The sequence below is a fragment of the Aquarana catesbeiana genome, linkage group LG08 (assembly GCF_042186555.1).
Source record: "Aquarana catesbeiana isolate 2022-GZ linkage group LG08, ASM4218655v1, whole genome shotgun sequence".
In the NCBI taxonomy this organism is placed as follows: domain Eukaryota; kingdom Metazoa; phylum Chordata; class Amphibia; order Anura; family Ranidae; genus Aquarana; species Aquarana catesbeiana.
The window spans coordinates 280,219,808-280,235,451 of NC_133331.1; the positions used below are offsets into that span (position 1 = coordinate 280,219,808).

Here is a 15,644-nt window from a genome sequence, read left to right on the forward strand (position 1 = left end):
CACTGCCAGAGGGGACTTCACAAGAGCAAGGAAGACTCTGCCAAAGGGGACTTCCCAAGGACAAAGTAGGACCTGCCAGAAGGGATTCCACAAGACCAAGATTTGCGCTCAAAACACAACACAACCCTGAAGGCAGTATGAAAAGGGGACAGGGTTAGTGAACTGCACCCATAAAGAGAGTTGGCAAGAATGGTGAATACTGCAACTTGGACTGGTGCACACAAACACCAGAAGCAGAAGGATGAGCAGGATTCCGTCCATTCAAAAACCTAGGAGTGTCCCTGAGGTTTGATGGACACTGCAAACCTGCCTAACCTTGCTCCAATTTATGAGTCTAAAAATCATTCAACATTCAACCATCCCCATATAAGCTGCACGGGGGGGGGGCTCTTAGTTGCACTACTAAGAACATAAACCTGATTGGGAACAAGAATGAGGTAGGAATCAGAGGGGACTCCCCCAAGAGGCTGTAACTAAGCAGTAGAATGGCGGTCTATCTCTTGGGGACCGGGTCCCATGAAGACTTCTTGTAGGGGATGTTTGCAGCAGGACCTGAGAGAATTCTATGTGCTGACAGTCTACAGTCTAGATAAGTACAGGGCCATTTGGCAATGAGATGAATAGAAATGTCAACTATGAGCCAGGTCTACTGGTCTAACATCAGTACTTGATCTCATAAATGCTCTTTTATAATGAATGGGCACAAATTTTCAGACATACCCCAACATCTTGTGAAAAGTCTTCTTAGAAGACTGGAGGCTTTTATATTCACAAGGTGCGAGGAAACTTTATACTAAAGCCGATGATTTTGAAATGTGATTTGCATTTTTTTTTATACATGTTTTGTATTTTTTTTTATTATTTTACTGAAAGGGTAGTTGATGCTTGGAATAAACTTCCAACAGAGGTAGTTAGTCAGTAAAAAGTAAGTGGCTTCAAGCATGCTTGGGACAAACACAGAAATATACTCAGACTAAAAAGTTAACAAAAAATAAAAAAAACAAACAAAAAATAAACATGTATAAAAAAAGGAAAAAAAAAGAAAAATGGGCAGACTCGATGGACAACTCTGTCTTTTTTCTGCCATCACTTTTCTATGTTTCTAATAAGTTTATATACTGCAGGTGTGATGGTCAACTGTCCACAAATTATGGCCATAAAGTACACATGTAGTTCTGCTCAGATGTTTGTATGGACCTTCTCGTCAATAACCAAACTTGATTTCCTATTAGAACTTCTCCAGCACTCTCCTCTCCTACATAAAGATGGGTGTATCCTTGTTATAAATTATTTGAAGTTTTAGTTCTTCAGAAAAAAAATTCCACATTCTGATAATTATGGTTTTACTTTCATACAAGTTCTCGGATGTAACATAAGATGATTATCTCATTCTGAGCATGAATACGGCTTCTCTTCTGTATGAAGCTTTTCATGGACGATAAGGTGTGCTCTCCGAGAGAAACATTTCCCACACTCTGAACATGAATACGGTTTCTCTCCTGTATGCGTTCTCTTGTGTCTATTAAGAACCGAATTCACCGAAAAGCATTTCCCGCATTCCGAACATGAAAATGGTTTCACTCCCGTGTGAATCCTCTGGTGTATATTAAGGTCAGCCTTCCGTGCAAAGCGTTTGCCACATTCTAAACATGAATACGGTTTCTCCCCAGTGTGGATTCTCTTGTGGTTAGTGAGAACTGAACTAACAGCAAAACATTTCCCACATTCTGAACATGAATACGGCTTCTCCCCAGTGTGAGTTCTCTGATGCGAAATAAGAGTTCCTATCTGGGTAAAACATTTCCCACACTCAGAACAAGGATATGGCTTCTTAGCCGTGTGAATTCGTTGATGAAGGGTAAGGCAAGACCTCTGTGTAAAACATTTCCCGCATACAGAGCACAAATACGGCTTTTCTGCTGTATGAGTTTTCTGATGAGAGATGAGTGCCTCCTTCTGTGCAAAGAACCTCCCATCTATGGAACACAAGAACATTTCACCTCCTTTATGATCTGTGTGTTGTGTCTTGGGAGGTGAGCATTGGGGAAAGCTTCCCCCATGTTTAGAGGGATCAGCTAACAGATCTGCACTGGAAAGCACTGGGTGCAGATATGAGGAAAGGACATTTTCTTCTAAAGAATCTTTTGTGAGGTCATCATCTTCTATTTCACCATCTGGAGCGACAATGGAATTATTCCCCAACTCTCCGTGTTGTCCATCTGGGATTAATGAGAGATGAAAGGCAACAGGAACAGTTAAAGGGCTATTAAAACATAAAACATGTCAGTTTAAATATAATGTATTCATAATATTCTGTGACAATGTATTATAATATGGTGGGAGCAATATTTTCCCACACACTGCTGGCTTCTTGTCCACTAGTCCAATATCAGAACGGGATCTGTGGTTTAGGCAGCGCACAGAGTTCAGGCAGGTTTAGGGAGGTATGAGGCTGTATATGAGAATTTAAGAATCTTTTCTAAATTTAGGGTTTAAAGTAGAAGTGTCAAACTCAATTTAATCATGGGCTGCATCAACATTATGGTTACCCTGAAAGGGCTGGTTGTATCTGTAAGACTATATAAACCATCAGAGTCCCCCACCCTCCCTTACATAACAGTTCACCCCCCTTGCCTTGTGCTGTTGCCAGAAAGAAGCTGGGGGAAGGGGTGGGGGGGGCAGCTAGAAAGCAGAAAGTTCAGGGTCTGGAGGAGGACCAGAGGAGAGCTGGAGTCAGCTACCCGGGGAGGCAGAGACAAAGTGGTGCTGCAGCTGCACAGAGAGGTGCAGGATCTGGTGGAGGAGTTCTGTCTTACTCTCTGCTGCCGACTGCTGAGACAAGGTGAGGGCAGAGATAAGGGGGTTGCTGCAGCTGCAGCAGAGGTGCAAGGGCCACATGAAATGACCTGGGGGGGGGGGGGGGGCTGGATTTGGCACTCTGGCCTTGTTTTTGAAACATGTGGTTTAGAGATAACGCACCTGTGCTGATCTCTATTAGAATGTCCTCCTCTTTAATCTTCTGTTCTATTTCTTCCTCATGTTTGATGTCTCTCTGAGTTGTTCTGGTGTCTCCGGGGTCTGTGAATAAAGATGAGAGTGAAGCCCCCTGTACTGAGATGTATGAGAGACCCCAGAGAGTGTGCGCGGGGGGAGACTGGTCATGTCTCTTGACTGGTAACACACAATGACATGATGTGAGGAGGAGAGCCGGAGTCTAATAGAGGCTGATGTCTCCTGACTCCCCCACTGGGCACATCATTTCCCCCCATTACTGTCTACTGCCAGGGGGGGGGGGGGATTGTTGTAGTGACTGAACAAGGAGAATCTGGGGCTCTTCTCTGGATTTTTTGTTTTTTTTACTCACCTGTGCTGATCTGTGTAGGGATTTCCTCTTCCTTACATGGATCACCACCCATCATAGACATCTCTTTTGCTTCCTCTCTAGTTTTCCTTTCAGTCTGGGTTACTTCCAGCATTACCTACACAAGAATAATTGAACTAATGCGGTTCAAAATGTCATGACTGTATCCCCAAAATGCTATCTAGGAGATATGAAGTGATGAGTGATGAAGCCTGTCTGACCAATGCAACCAAACCAACATGTTTGTGCCTCAGACATACTCAATAAAAAAATGAAGGATGCAGTACCCGATGGCCTTGTGCTGCAGTAACGTTGCAAGGGGCTATATTATTCTGTTTTTAAGTTTGAAAAGGTGGTATATCATGGGTCTACCTGGTAGAATGGTGATAGTTAATGTTCAATTTTGGATTCCAACTACCTGATCCTCCTGAGGGATCTCATGATGTTCCTGTGTGGAGTCCCGGGAATACAGAGGACGGGAACATCTCTCTGGGGGATTTCTGTTCCTGGATCCATCTGTAGGAAACACACACTGACTGAATACATTGTTTCTATGTCTTTATATCAGAGGATGTGTGTATCTAGGTGGATCCTCAATACTCTTTTCTCCTTTACAAGAAATAAAAGTCTCCTCTTACCCGGTGATGTGAGGGGCGGCCGGTTCTCCATCAGGGCATCCTTGTAGAGATCCTTGTGTCCTTCTATATACTCCCACTCCTCCATGGAGAAATAGACAGTGACATCCTGACACCTTAGAGAAACCTGACACACACAATGATACAGTCACCATCCAGACACATCCCTTGTCTGTTACTGGATAATGTCCCAGAATTCCCGACACCGCTCACCTCCCCTGTTAGCAGCTCAATGATCTTCTGCGTGACTTCTATTATCTCCTTGTTCTTTCTCAGGGTGTGGGATGGAGGCTCTATAACGGGGCTTAGGGTCTTCCTCAAGTTGGATGCCACCAAACCATTTGATAATTTGAAAGCTATATAATTCTTTATTTAAAGCAAAAACACAAAGTTATGACAAATAAATACTTGCCAGTTCATTACAGTGTATGACATTACAATATCACAGTTCTCCAGTTAGTTAAGTTTTTAAGTGTTAAGATACTCCCGACTTATAGTTAGCATGTAGAAAAAATGTCCCTATTGTAATACGATAAATGTAGGTCGGGATTATCCCCAATAAACTTTAGTTAAAAGTTTAGTTAATACTATATCAGAGTCTCTGTTGTGTCTCACTTGTCATCTGTAGGGCACCCCCATATCTGCCTTGTGGTCCACATTGATGTCTGTTGTCTCAGTGTCCACTTACCTGTTTCAGTTATATCCATAAACCAATTTATGTAAGTAAATCAAGATGACCCGAAGCTATATTATGATGTCTACCTATCTTGTGATGTTTAAATGTATAAGCAGAATGGTGATGTTGTGTTTTCCATCTATCTAGATATACAGTTAAACTCCCAATAACTCCCAATAAAGTGCCTTTCAGTGTGAAACTAGTTGAGCAGTAGTTTTACACAATAGGCTGGAACAGTCCCCGATCGATTGTCTCCGGATAGATTCTCTTGGTGTCATATGTAATGTCATTCTGTATCAGGGCATCTAGCCAATCATATGGGTGAAACTGGTATATTTTTGTAAAATAATATTTGGATATATACAATTTTGATACTATCTGATTTTAATTGTTGTTGTTTTCTTTATATATATATATATATATATGTTTAAATAAAGATGTACACCCCTTTTAACCTTAAAGGGGTTGTAAAGGATTGTCATTTTTTTTTTTTTTAAATAACACAAACATGGTATACTTACCTCCTCTGTGCAAGGGTTTTCCACAGAGTGGCCCCGAACCTGCTCTTCTGGAGTCCCCCAGCGGTGCTACTGGCTCCTTCCCACATTGACTGCTCCCTCGAAGACCTGCTTTCAAAGGAGGCACTCGCTCCCGAGTCCAGCTGCTGCGTCCATTGGCACAGATAGCAGGACTGGCCCGCGCCCCCCATGTCACTGGATCACTGGCTGCTTCTGCTATCAATCTGTCCAATGAGGCCCCGAGACAGGGGCTGGAGCTGCTGGGATCGTTCTCGTTGATGGAAAGATTGGGTTCAGGTAAGTAAAAGGAGGGCTGCTGCACTACAGAAGGTTTTTCACCTTAATGCATAGAATGCATTAAGGTGAAAACCTGGAGAGTTTACAACCCCTACATTTGTGCCTGAAAAGTCCGCTTTATCCTTGCAAACATTTCTCCAAAACTATTAGGATGTGGCATAGTGTATTTTACTAGTGTCCACAGTACCACCCTGTGGTGACAAACTTTGTATGTGAATACTCCCAGAATCCTCCTCACCTCTCCAGTCAAGTATGTTTTATTAATAGAGATAAGAATGATGTCATTTGACCTCCCAGAATCCTCCTCACCTCTCCGGTCAGGTCTGTGTTTTATTAATAGAGATAGGAGTGATGTCATGTGACCTCCCAGAATCCTCCTCACCTCTCCGGTCAGGTCTGTGTTTTATTAATAGAGATAAGAGTGATGTCATGTGACCTCCCAGAATCCTCCTCACCTCTCCGGTCAGCAGGTAGATGATCTCCAGGGTGAGGTTTAATATTCTATCTGTGGTGTGACTTCGCTCCGTCTCCATCCTTGGCTAAGTGATTGGTTTAGTAGCCTTTTCTTATATACAGTTTGCCTTTACTATAGCTATATAAAGAAATGTAACATGAATAAGCCTGTAGAGTAAAAATCTTGTATTAGGAAAGCATTTGAAGAAAATTCTTCTGTCCACAGCAGATAATCCAGCGGATGGAGAGTGGTGACACAATGGCATTAATATGCCCAGGTCAGGAGTTATAAATAACTCTTGCCTTGCCTGCTGATGCCTTTGAGAGTTTTAGCCAAGAAGAGCTGAACTGGCTCTTGTACTGATGAGCGCACACTTTCTGTGTTGCGTCAGAGCATTCATGCGTTAGGCTGCTTCTTGGTGCCTTGCATGCATCAATCCGACATTTGTCAGCATCTGATGGGAAAAGAAAAAACAAATCACCTCTATAATAATATTTATTTCTATGGAAACCCCAGTAGGAGACAAATCCTCCCAGTGCAAAGCTCGCTGCTAACAATGACCCACAACATCCCATGACCACCACATACAGTCCATAGTCAGGGCCATCTTCCATAACAAGACATTATTACCTTTGCATTATTACCTTTGCATCCCCGAGTGCAAATCTCCAGCCTCACACCCCTTCCAGGACCACCTCCAGGACCTTCAGGTCCTTAATCCTAAAAACCTCCTACTTTGGGCTACAAGAAAATGGCTGCTGATTCTCCTGTACTTGAGATGTCTGCCATCTAGTGTTGACTCTGGGTTAGGCAGGGAGCTCACCACCTTGGAATAAATGTCTATACAGATACAGTATTGTGAATAGGGAATTGGTAGCGAGTGCTAAGCTCCTTGGGGTGAGCAAAGGGTCTACTGGCTTCGAGCAAACAATGGTGCTATTCACAGAGGTGCAATACCGTGCTGCAGAGGCTGCCGCCTGTGTGAACCGACTCTTTATGTAAAGTTAATGCCAGGTTTTGATTTTGTTTATGTGTTAGAAGTGTCACTCATGCAAAGTGTGAGAAACCCAAATGAAATTGTGTACAAGTAGAAAACTGAAATGTGTATGTGGGTAAAATAGAATCCACTAGTTACTCACTGCTAGGATGCTGACCGTGATGCAAAGCTTTACTAGTGTTTTGCCGTGCTTCCTACTGAATTCTGTGAAATAAAGTGCTAATGTGCCATATCACTAAATATTGCATAAATCAACATGTGCATAAATTCATATACCATGTGAAAAAAAACTCATCAATATACAAAAATAAATAAATAAATAAATAAAAAATCAAAATGGAAAACTATATGAAGTCCATGAATTAAAAAAAAAAGCATATTGCCAGTGAAAAAAAAGTGCACAAAGATTTGTCAACATAAGGTGCATGTGAAGTTCATCAAATATTAAACTATAAAGTGCTCTGTGCTTGGGAAAATTCCCTGCAAGATACAACGTGCCGACTCCCACCAGAGTGCGCACTCACCAGCAGGTATGGACCCCCTGGACTTATGGCGAGGTGGGTCAACAAGGCTTAAATGGATGTGTGTCCACCCAATGGCATGGGGATCCTCTCTTGTACTGCTAACAGCATAATGTAGCTGAGAAGCACGCCTTCTGCCCAGGTACTCTGGGTGATTTCCCTCTCAGAATCACCCTGCACACCCTCTCACACAGCCCTGACATTTGTGTGCAGGATGACTTGCAGAGGGAAATCGCCCAGAGTACCTGGGCAGGAGGCGTGCTTTTCTCAGCTATATTATGTGGTTAGCAGTACATTCCACTTCATCGGGGCTTGGAACCAATAAAACATGTAGACTCTCTCATATCTCCTGGTGTGTGTTATGGACGAGAGTACAGAGGGTACAGGGATAAGGGAGGTTGACCAGTACATGAGATATAACCACCTGTCACATGTCCTCGGAAATCAACCAGCACATTGGCAGATTGTTATGAAAACCCAAAGTTTCCCTGTCAAGAGACAGGTAAAAACCATAAAACAATGCTTCACATCTTCTGGTCTTGCTCTGGGCTTGTGGCCTTCTGGACCCAGGTTTGCCACTGGATCTTTAAACTGACAGATATACAGATGCCTATGGTGATGGTGTCCTTCATCCTCCATTTAACACCAATGCAGCCGAAATTCTACAAGTGCTCGCTTTTGCTGCATTTATTGAACGCAGCTAAGGCCTGCATACCACTGTGCTGGAAGCAGACCACTGCACCTTCAGTTGTGGTTCACCAGGATTAACGAGACTCATCAGATGGAGACTTTGGTGGCGTCCAACTGGATGGACTTCACGTGCTCCCCTGAATATAGAGACACAATGGGCTTTCAGGCTTAGGACCCATTATAGAATATGCACAGCCCCTTTGGAATATCTGAGCTGATCTTTTAACATTGTAGCCACCGAGATTACGCAGTTTGTTGGGGGTTTTCTCTCTATTTTATTCCCCTTTTTCTCTTCTCCCCCCCATGCCCCTTAAGATTCTTGCTGGATTTTGGCTCTTTACGTTCCCTGTCTGTACATGCAGGTGTGGTCTCAGTTAGGTACAGAGGCCTTACGACTGAACAATTCACCTTATAATTGACATGCCAGTCTGTATAGCCTATAGTTTATGATGGTGTATATTTGTTCCCATGTATGGTTTTACGAGGGCTTGGGAGCCTTGCCAGGAACATTCTTTGCTGATATATAAGTTGGAGTTTACTGTGTGGCTTGGCTTGCATTTGCTTATTGAGTCGATACATCCTGCATGTACTGAAAAGTTACAATAAACAATTAAAAAAAAAAAAACAACAAAACAGCATAAACACATTCAAAAATGCAGGTCCACAGCAACTAGCTAACTGGGGCCTGTTTGGTGGAGGAAGAATGAATTTGCTTTGAGCTGTTGTCACAGCTCGCAATACCTCTGGCCACCTTTAGGGGAGACTTTACTCAAATCTAAGCGGTTTGCCCCATATGAACATGCAATCTGGTGCATTCTAAGGGTTTTGGAGAAGCTTAGTAATTAGCAAAACTTCTGAGAATCCTCAAGCTATCATGCCAGTGAAAATCCTGGCACTCTGAGCGCCACTCTGTGTTAACTCCCGTGCAGTGCGACCGTGCGAGGGGAGAGAGGGACTGCACCTATGTGTACGATTGTCGGCATCCTACCAACTGCTGAGAAGGGGGTTGGCGTAGGAGATGTGAGAGGGTTATGCTGGGAGAGGGGATTGGGGGGAGATTGGAGTGGGGATTTGGGAATAGGGGGGTTTGTGCTATAAGGAGAAATGCTTGGGTCGGGGGGTGTATGTGCTAGGAGCAGGAATTTTGGGGTGGGGGTTCTGTTTTTGCCTCATGGACTAAATTTTAGGGCTTGTTCACACCAGGTGCAGTGAGGTAACTCATGTGAAATCGCACGTTTTCCTGTACTGCACAAAAATGTGCCGCCCTTTGCAATCACATGTGGGTGTCATTATTGCTTAATGACACCCCTCACGCATCTAGCAAAAATGCGTGTATGTTCCCGCTGATTAAAAAATGCGACGTAAGCGAACATGCAAAAAAAAGTGTGTGCTTGGACGCACCTACTGGTGTGAACGAGCCCTCAGACTGGTGTGCCCCGAAATTATGCACAGTTCTAAAGGGTGCCTTGACTGAAAAACACGGTGCTAGGCAACCACATACACAAATCTGTGCCTGGCAGGTCTTCTAGCTTACACACACTGACCCTTAAAAGAGAAGTATGGGTTTGGGGGTTTTTCCCCCATCATACTTACCTAGGTGGATGCAGCATTGGTCCGATGCTGCATCTGTCACCCAGCTCCTCTACAGTGAGAATCAGCACATCGCCAATGGCTCGGTTCTCTCACCTCCCCGAGCAGAGGGCATCTCTCCTGCTCTGCTCCTCCTCGCTCACTGGAGCGCTGTGCTGTGGAGGGGCGGGGATCGGCATTCTCAGGCTCTCAGTGGGAGAGGCTGAGACGAGTGTCAGTCCAGGCACCTGGCGGATCCAGACTTTATTGTCGGGATGACGCGGTGCCTGGACCAATTCCTGTGACGTCAGCATAGAGCGGACTTCAGTTCGCTCTCATAAAAACTGGTCACAGGGGGTGCAAAACTTATTGCACTCCTGCGACTCATAGGAGAAGCCCAGCCAAACGAGCTTAGGCTGGACTTCTCCTTTAATCTATATGCAATCCACAAGCCCACAGTGCAATTGCATATAGATTAACCAGGAGCTTAGACCGAGCATACAGACACTGGTAACATAATACAACAATCTCTCTGGGATATATACGAGGCTTAGCTTAGTACACAGAAGACACTTATTATTTTTTTATGTAATTACCCAAAGTGGGCAGTGCATAAGAAATATGTACAAAGATAAATAGTACAAAAAATACACACAAAAAAAAAAACCTCAGACAAGACATACAGAATATAAGCTAATGACTATAAAATAAAGGGAGAAATTAACTTTTACCATTTTTGGGCAGTATGGTTTATAGTGCTGGTGGGAGCACGCCGAAGTTCCAGCAATCTTTTTTGTTCACAACAGACTCTGTACGAATTGCTCAATCCGTTTCTCACACTCATTAATTTATTGAAAGTAGAGGTGGGCTAGGCTCCAACCCCTTGGCAAATCACCTCTGGGGGGTGTTTCCTCCTTAGCCCTGAGGATGGTTCTTGCCTCCTGAAGTCGTCATGGGTTATATGGACCCGCCAGTTTCATGGTCAGGAATAGCATTTTTGACACTAGCGCATTAGTCCAATTGCCACAAGCCCAACTACCCACATGGCTGTCACAAGCAGGCCCCATACAATGGTTTTGTTGGTGGATTTTAGTTTGAGCTCCACATTAACTTTAACTGAAAATCAAAATCTATGGAAATGGAAAAACCAAGAAAGAATGGGAACAAACCTGCAGTTTTTAATCAGGAAGGAAAACACAGGGGAATAAAAGCATTATTTCTATCATCCAACTGGACTAATAGACATACAAAAAAACAACACAGTGTTGGTGTAGTGCAGGGATATGCAACTAGTGGACCTCCAGCTGTTGCAAAACTACAAGTCCCATCATGCCTCTGCCTCTGGGTGTCATGCTTGTGGATGTCAGAGTCTTGCTATGCCTCATGGGACTTGTAGTTCTGCAACAGCTGGAGGTCCGCTAACTGCATATCCCTGGTGTAGTGCTTCAAGTAAAATAAAACTAAAAACTGAAGTAAAGGTACCAGTGTCCAGGTGGTCACCTCTTTCCTATCCTGACGTGGGATCTTTTGATGCCAAGTGGAAACTTAGATAGGCTATATAGATAAAGATACATGGACACCTGACCATCACACCTACTATATGGCCTAAATTATGTGCTCACCCCTCCAATGCACAGCCAAGAGCCCCAAGAAGGGCGCCAAGAAACCGGCAAAGGCTGCAGCTACTGCCAAGAAGGCGACAAAAAGTCCTAAAAAGCCCAAAGCTGCAGCCAAGCCATAAAAAACTGCCAAGAGTCCGGCTAAGAAGGTGGCTAAACCCAAGCCCAAAAAGGCTGCTGCAAAGAAGAAATAAAACCATCCGCCCTCCTTCATCTACACCCCTCAAAGGCTCTTCTCAGAACCACCCACCTTCTTCAAATTACTGGAGTTCAGGTGTTTAAAGTAAAGGGATACTACTACATACAAATACATTTTAGTGTCCAACCTTTTGACTCTCCTGGGCCACATTGGAAGAAGAGGAATTAATAAAAAAACACTAACAATAGGGCCCCATTCACACTTTGGGATTTTGAATCACAGGCTTAATTGTGATGATTTTGCCAGCGATTTAAAATTGCCTTCAATTGTGGCAAAAACACCACGTGTGTTAGGGTGCCATTTATTCCTAATGGCACCTCAAACGTGGTGCAAGTTTGCCACAATTTTTGTGCGACAAAATCACGCAGCAATCGTGGCAAAACGCATCTCACTAAGCTGACGCCCAAAAGAAGCTCCTGCTCCATTTTGTGTGACAAGCTTTGCATGGTGTGTTTTGTCATCAATTGCAGCGATTCTGTCCACGATTCAAAATCACAAAGTGTGAATGGGGCCTAAGGATAGCTGATGAGTAGAAAACGTTGGGTAAATGATCAGATTTCAACTATGTGCTGTGTGTTCAGGCTGTGTGTGTATGGTGCAGGAATGGGAGACGGCCAGGCACATTGTCAGAGGTAGAGGGGGGCGTTGGGATGAGAGCAACTGAAATCTGGGGAGGGTGTAGCCCACCTCAGCACCCCCCATGGAAAACTGATGATTGCGAGCTAGGTCACCTCGTCCACAGAAACATTCCAAAATCTTGTGGAAAGCCTTAGCAGAAAAGCGGAGGTTGCTATAGCTACTAGGGGAAGGAGGAAAGGGGTGAAACTACATTTGAATGCCCATGGCTTTGGAATGAGATGTCCAACAATTTCATATATGGCAGGTGTGATCAGGTCAGGTGACCACAGTCATTTTCTTTGAAGACAGTTCAATGCTACAAGGAAACCTACTAAATGTCTAACCAGATATGTTTATTGATAAAAAAAAAACCTCCCGGCGATCAGAAACAGGTGAATTCTTTTCAGTCAATAGTTTCCCATAGTCCAAAAATGATTATGGTTTCACTCCCGTGTGAGTCCTCTGATGTTCGATAAGTTTGGCCTTCCGACTAAAACATCTTCCACATTCAGAGCATGAAAAGGGCTTCTCGCCGGAATGAGTCTTCTGATGGTCGGTAAGATAGGTTCTTCTGGTAAAACACTTGCCACAGTCTGAACATGAATAAGGCTTCTCACCAGTATGAATTCTCTGATGCGTAATAAGAGTTCCCAGCTGGGAAAAACATTTCCCACACTCCGAACATGGATATCTTTTCTCTCCTGTGTGAATTCGTTGATGGGTGGCAAGAGATGATCTCTGATTGAAACATTTCCCACATTCCGAACAGGAATATGGCTTCTCCCCAGTGTGCGTCCTCTGGTGTATAATAAGATGGGCTTTCTGGGTAAAACATCTGCCGCACTCGGAACACGGATATGGCTTCTCGGCCGTGTGGATCCGCTGATGGGTGGCGAGAGCCGACTTCTGATTAAAACATTTTCCACATACCGAACAAGAATAGGGCCTCTCTCCAGTGTGAGTTCTTTCATGGTCAATAAAATATGCTTTCCTGGCAAAACATTTTCCACATACTGAACAAAGAAAGGGGCCCTCAAGTGTGTGATTTCTCTGGTGAGAGATGAGTATCGCCCTTTGGGTAAAAAATCTCCCGCAGACAAAACATGGGAACATTTCACTGCCTCTGTGATCCATATGCGGACCGATGGGATATGAGTGACCAGGAAAACTGGCCCTGGGTGTAGAAAGATCAGATGACAGGTCTGAACTGGGAAGGACGGGATGGAGATTTTGACTAATGGGGTGTTCTCCTGGAGGATCTCTGATGTCGTCATTTTCCATTTCTGGAGAGACAGTTGGAAGTTTCTCTGGGACATTCCATTTGTGTTGTCCGTCTGCAGAAAATAAGTCATGGGCGAAGAATAGGAACAGTTTTAAGGTTACATAACACCACTGTTATCTCTGTTAATAGAATTAATACAACAGTGTCTGGAGACTTCATTAACCAGTTGCCAACCAGCCGGCAACTGGTTAATGAGTTATACTGCGGCAAGGTGGCTCGGCTACACGAATCGGCGTACTGGTACATCTGTTTGTGCACTGGCTTTTGTGGGCGCGTACATGCCTCGCATTGTGGGAGCTCGCCTGAGGGTCCGGCGGACTCAATGTCCGCCGGTAACACCCAGGATTGCGGGAAAGAGGCAGAACAGGGATTTGCCTTTGTAAACAAGGCGGATCCCCATTCTGACAGGGGAGGAGAGAGAGATCAGCTGTTCCTAGTGATCAGGAACAACGATCTCTCTCTACTCCCAGTGAGCCCATCCCCCTGACAGTTAAAAAGCACCTCCGTAGGGAACACTTAACCCTTTGATCACCACTAGTGTTAACCCCTTCTCTGACAGTGCCATTTATACATTGATTAGTGCATTTTTATAGCACTGATCACTTGTATTGGTGTCGCTGGTCACCAAAAAGTTTGTCCGCCATTACTAGTAAAAACAATAAAAAAATAAAGTCCCTAAATCTTTCCCCTATTTTGTAGATGCTATAACTTTTGCGCGAACCAATCAATATGCGCTTATTGCAATTTTTTTTACCAAAAATATGTAGCAGAATACAGATTGACCTAAAGTGATGAAAAAAATTATTTTTAATGTAATGTAATTTTTTTGGGGGATATGTATTATAGCAGAAAGTAAAAAATATAGTTTTTTTTTTTTTTTTTTTTCAAAATTGTCGGTCTTTTTTTGTTTATAGTGCAAAAAATAAAAATCACAGAGGTGATCAAATACCACCAAAATAAAACTCTATTTGTGGGGGAAAAAAAAGGACATCAATTTTGTTTGGGTACAGCATCACACGACGGGACAATTGTCAGTTAAAGTAACGCAGTGCCATATCGCTAAAAATGGCCTGGGGGTAAAACCCTCCGGGGCTGAAGTGGTTAAGGCATTTATGACTATTTTCTAGTAGTTCCCTTTAAAACTACCTACCTTATTCAATAAAGCATTTGAGCCCATTTTGATAATATAACCAACACCTGCGATAAATTTAAATAGTTCTTACTACCTCCATTTTTTTTTATTCTGTTCCCTACCGCGCTATAGCAATAGATAGCTACAGCGCAGCTCTCCAGCTCTAGGAGAACATCCATGGTGTGCCTTCTGCGTGCCCCCTGGGGCCCGGATCGAGTGCACTCTGTGATCACTGTGCTCTGCCTTGTTTACAGGATGACAAGCAGAGCTTCGTTCTGTGTCTCTGCCCAATGATTGACGGGTGCCGGAGAACATCCAGTGCCCGGCACCCCCAGATTGACTTACTGTTAGAATTCACAGCAGAAGCGGCCCACCGGTGGCGTGCACCCCCATAGGCGGAAGTGCAGAATCGTGTAATTATATATATATATATATATATATATATATATATATATATATATATATACACACATACATACACATACACACACACACACACACACACGTGATTCTGTGCAGGAGGGCCGCCCTGTAGCAGTATATCTGCTATGGGGCGGTGTGGAAGTGGTTAACCGATTCAATATGACTGGTGCGGCAGTGATCAGGGACACTGACTAGTGACATGGAAAAAAAAAATATTTTTGTAACTTTCTTTTTACATACAGTGACCAAAGCAGTAGAGTGTCACCATGGTGTTACTGTACGGCTCTAGGGAGATGATCAGGATTTTTTTGTTAATAATATAAGTGCTTTTTACAGTGATGATCACTGTAATAAGGAATCTCTAACACTGTTCAAAGGTTTCATTTATGAAACCTTGCTTACTACTGTGATTGGCTATCACATAGTAAAAGTCCACTGTGATTGGCCCTTGTACTATGTGATCACTGTGACCAATCACAGATCACAATAGTACACATAATTGCTATGAACGAAAGCCATTGTTGACAACTGATATGTGATCGCAGTGATTGGTCACAGTAATCACATGGTACCAGGGCTGCACACAGCGGCCCGGTACAATGATCTGTGCTCCGCTGTATCCAGTGGGCCCACAAGGTGTGCAGATGGGAGGG

At 43.7% G+C, this 15,644-nt stretch overlaps 2 protein-coding genes across 3 annotated transcripts in view; both read right to left on the bottom strand.

Moving 5' to 3' along the window:
• Positions 1-667: 667 nt before the first annotated feature.
• Positions 668-6,701, bottom strand: LOC141104522 (uncharacterized). Of its 2 annotated transcripts, XM_073594111.1 has the most exons (8): positions 6,586-6,701; positions 5,943-6,395; positions 4,210-4,362; positions 4,000-4,123; positions 3,780-3,877; positions 3,365-3,479; positions 2,980-3,078; positions 668-2,219 (listed from the first exon to the last, which is right to left on the bottom strand). In XM_073594111.1, the coding sequence occupies exons 2-8, from the start codon at positions 6,018-6,020 to the stop codon at positions 1,387-1,389; spliced, it is 1,500 nt and encodes a 499-aa protein (XP_073450212.1). In that variant the 5' UTR covers positions 6,021-6,395; positions 6,586-6,701; the 3' UTR covers positions 668-1,386. The 2 variants fall into 2 exon arrangements, with proteins under 2 accessions (XP_073450212.1, XP_073450213.1); XM_073594112.1 differs by lacking the exons at positions 5,943-6,395; positions 6,586-6,701 and adding an exon at positions 5,797-5,882.
• A 4,175-nt stretch (positions 6,702-10,876) lies between these two features.
• LOC141106754 (uncharacterized) overlaps positions 10,877-15,644 on the bottom strand; it is a 227,636-nt gene continuing 222,868 nt past the window's right edge. Inside the window, exon 28 of the mRNA XM_073597681.1 lies at positions 10,877-12,976. Within this exon, the coding sequence (XP_073453782.1) occupies positions 12,590-12,976 (387 nt within the window). The 3' untranslated portion in view covers positions 10,877-12,589. The remainder of the gene's footprint in view (positions 12,977-15,644) is intronic.

Bases quoted from the DNA above. Each gene is read 5' to 3' on its own strand.
- LOC141104522 (XM_073594111.1), bottom strand. From the start codon at position 6,020: ATGGAGACGGAGCGAAGTCACACCACAGATAGAATATTAAACCTCACC. The intron at 4,363-5,942 runs GTGAGGAGGATT...CTTTAAATAAAG, and splicing joins TCTACCTGCTGACCGGAGAG to AATTATATAGCTTTCAAATT. The intron at 3,878-3,999 runs GTAAGAGGAGAC...TGTTTCCTACAG, and splicing joins GCCGCCCCTCACATCACCGG to ATGGATCCAGGAACAGAAAT.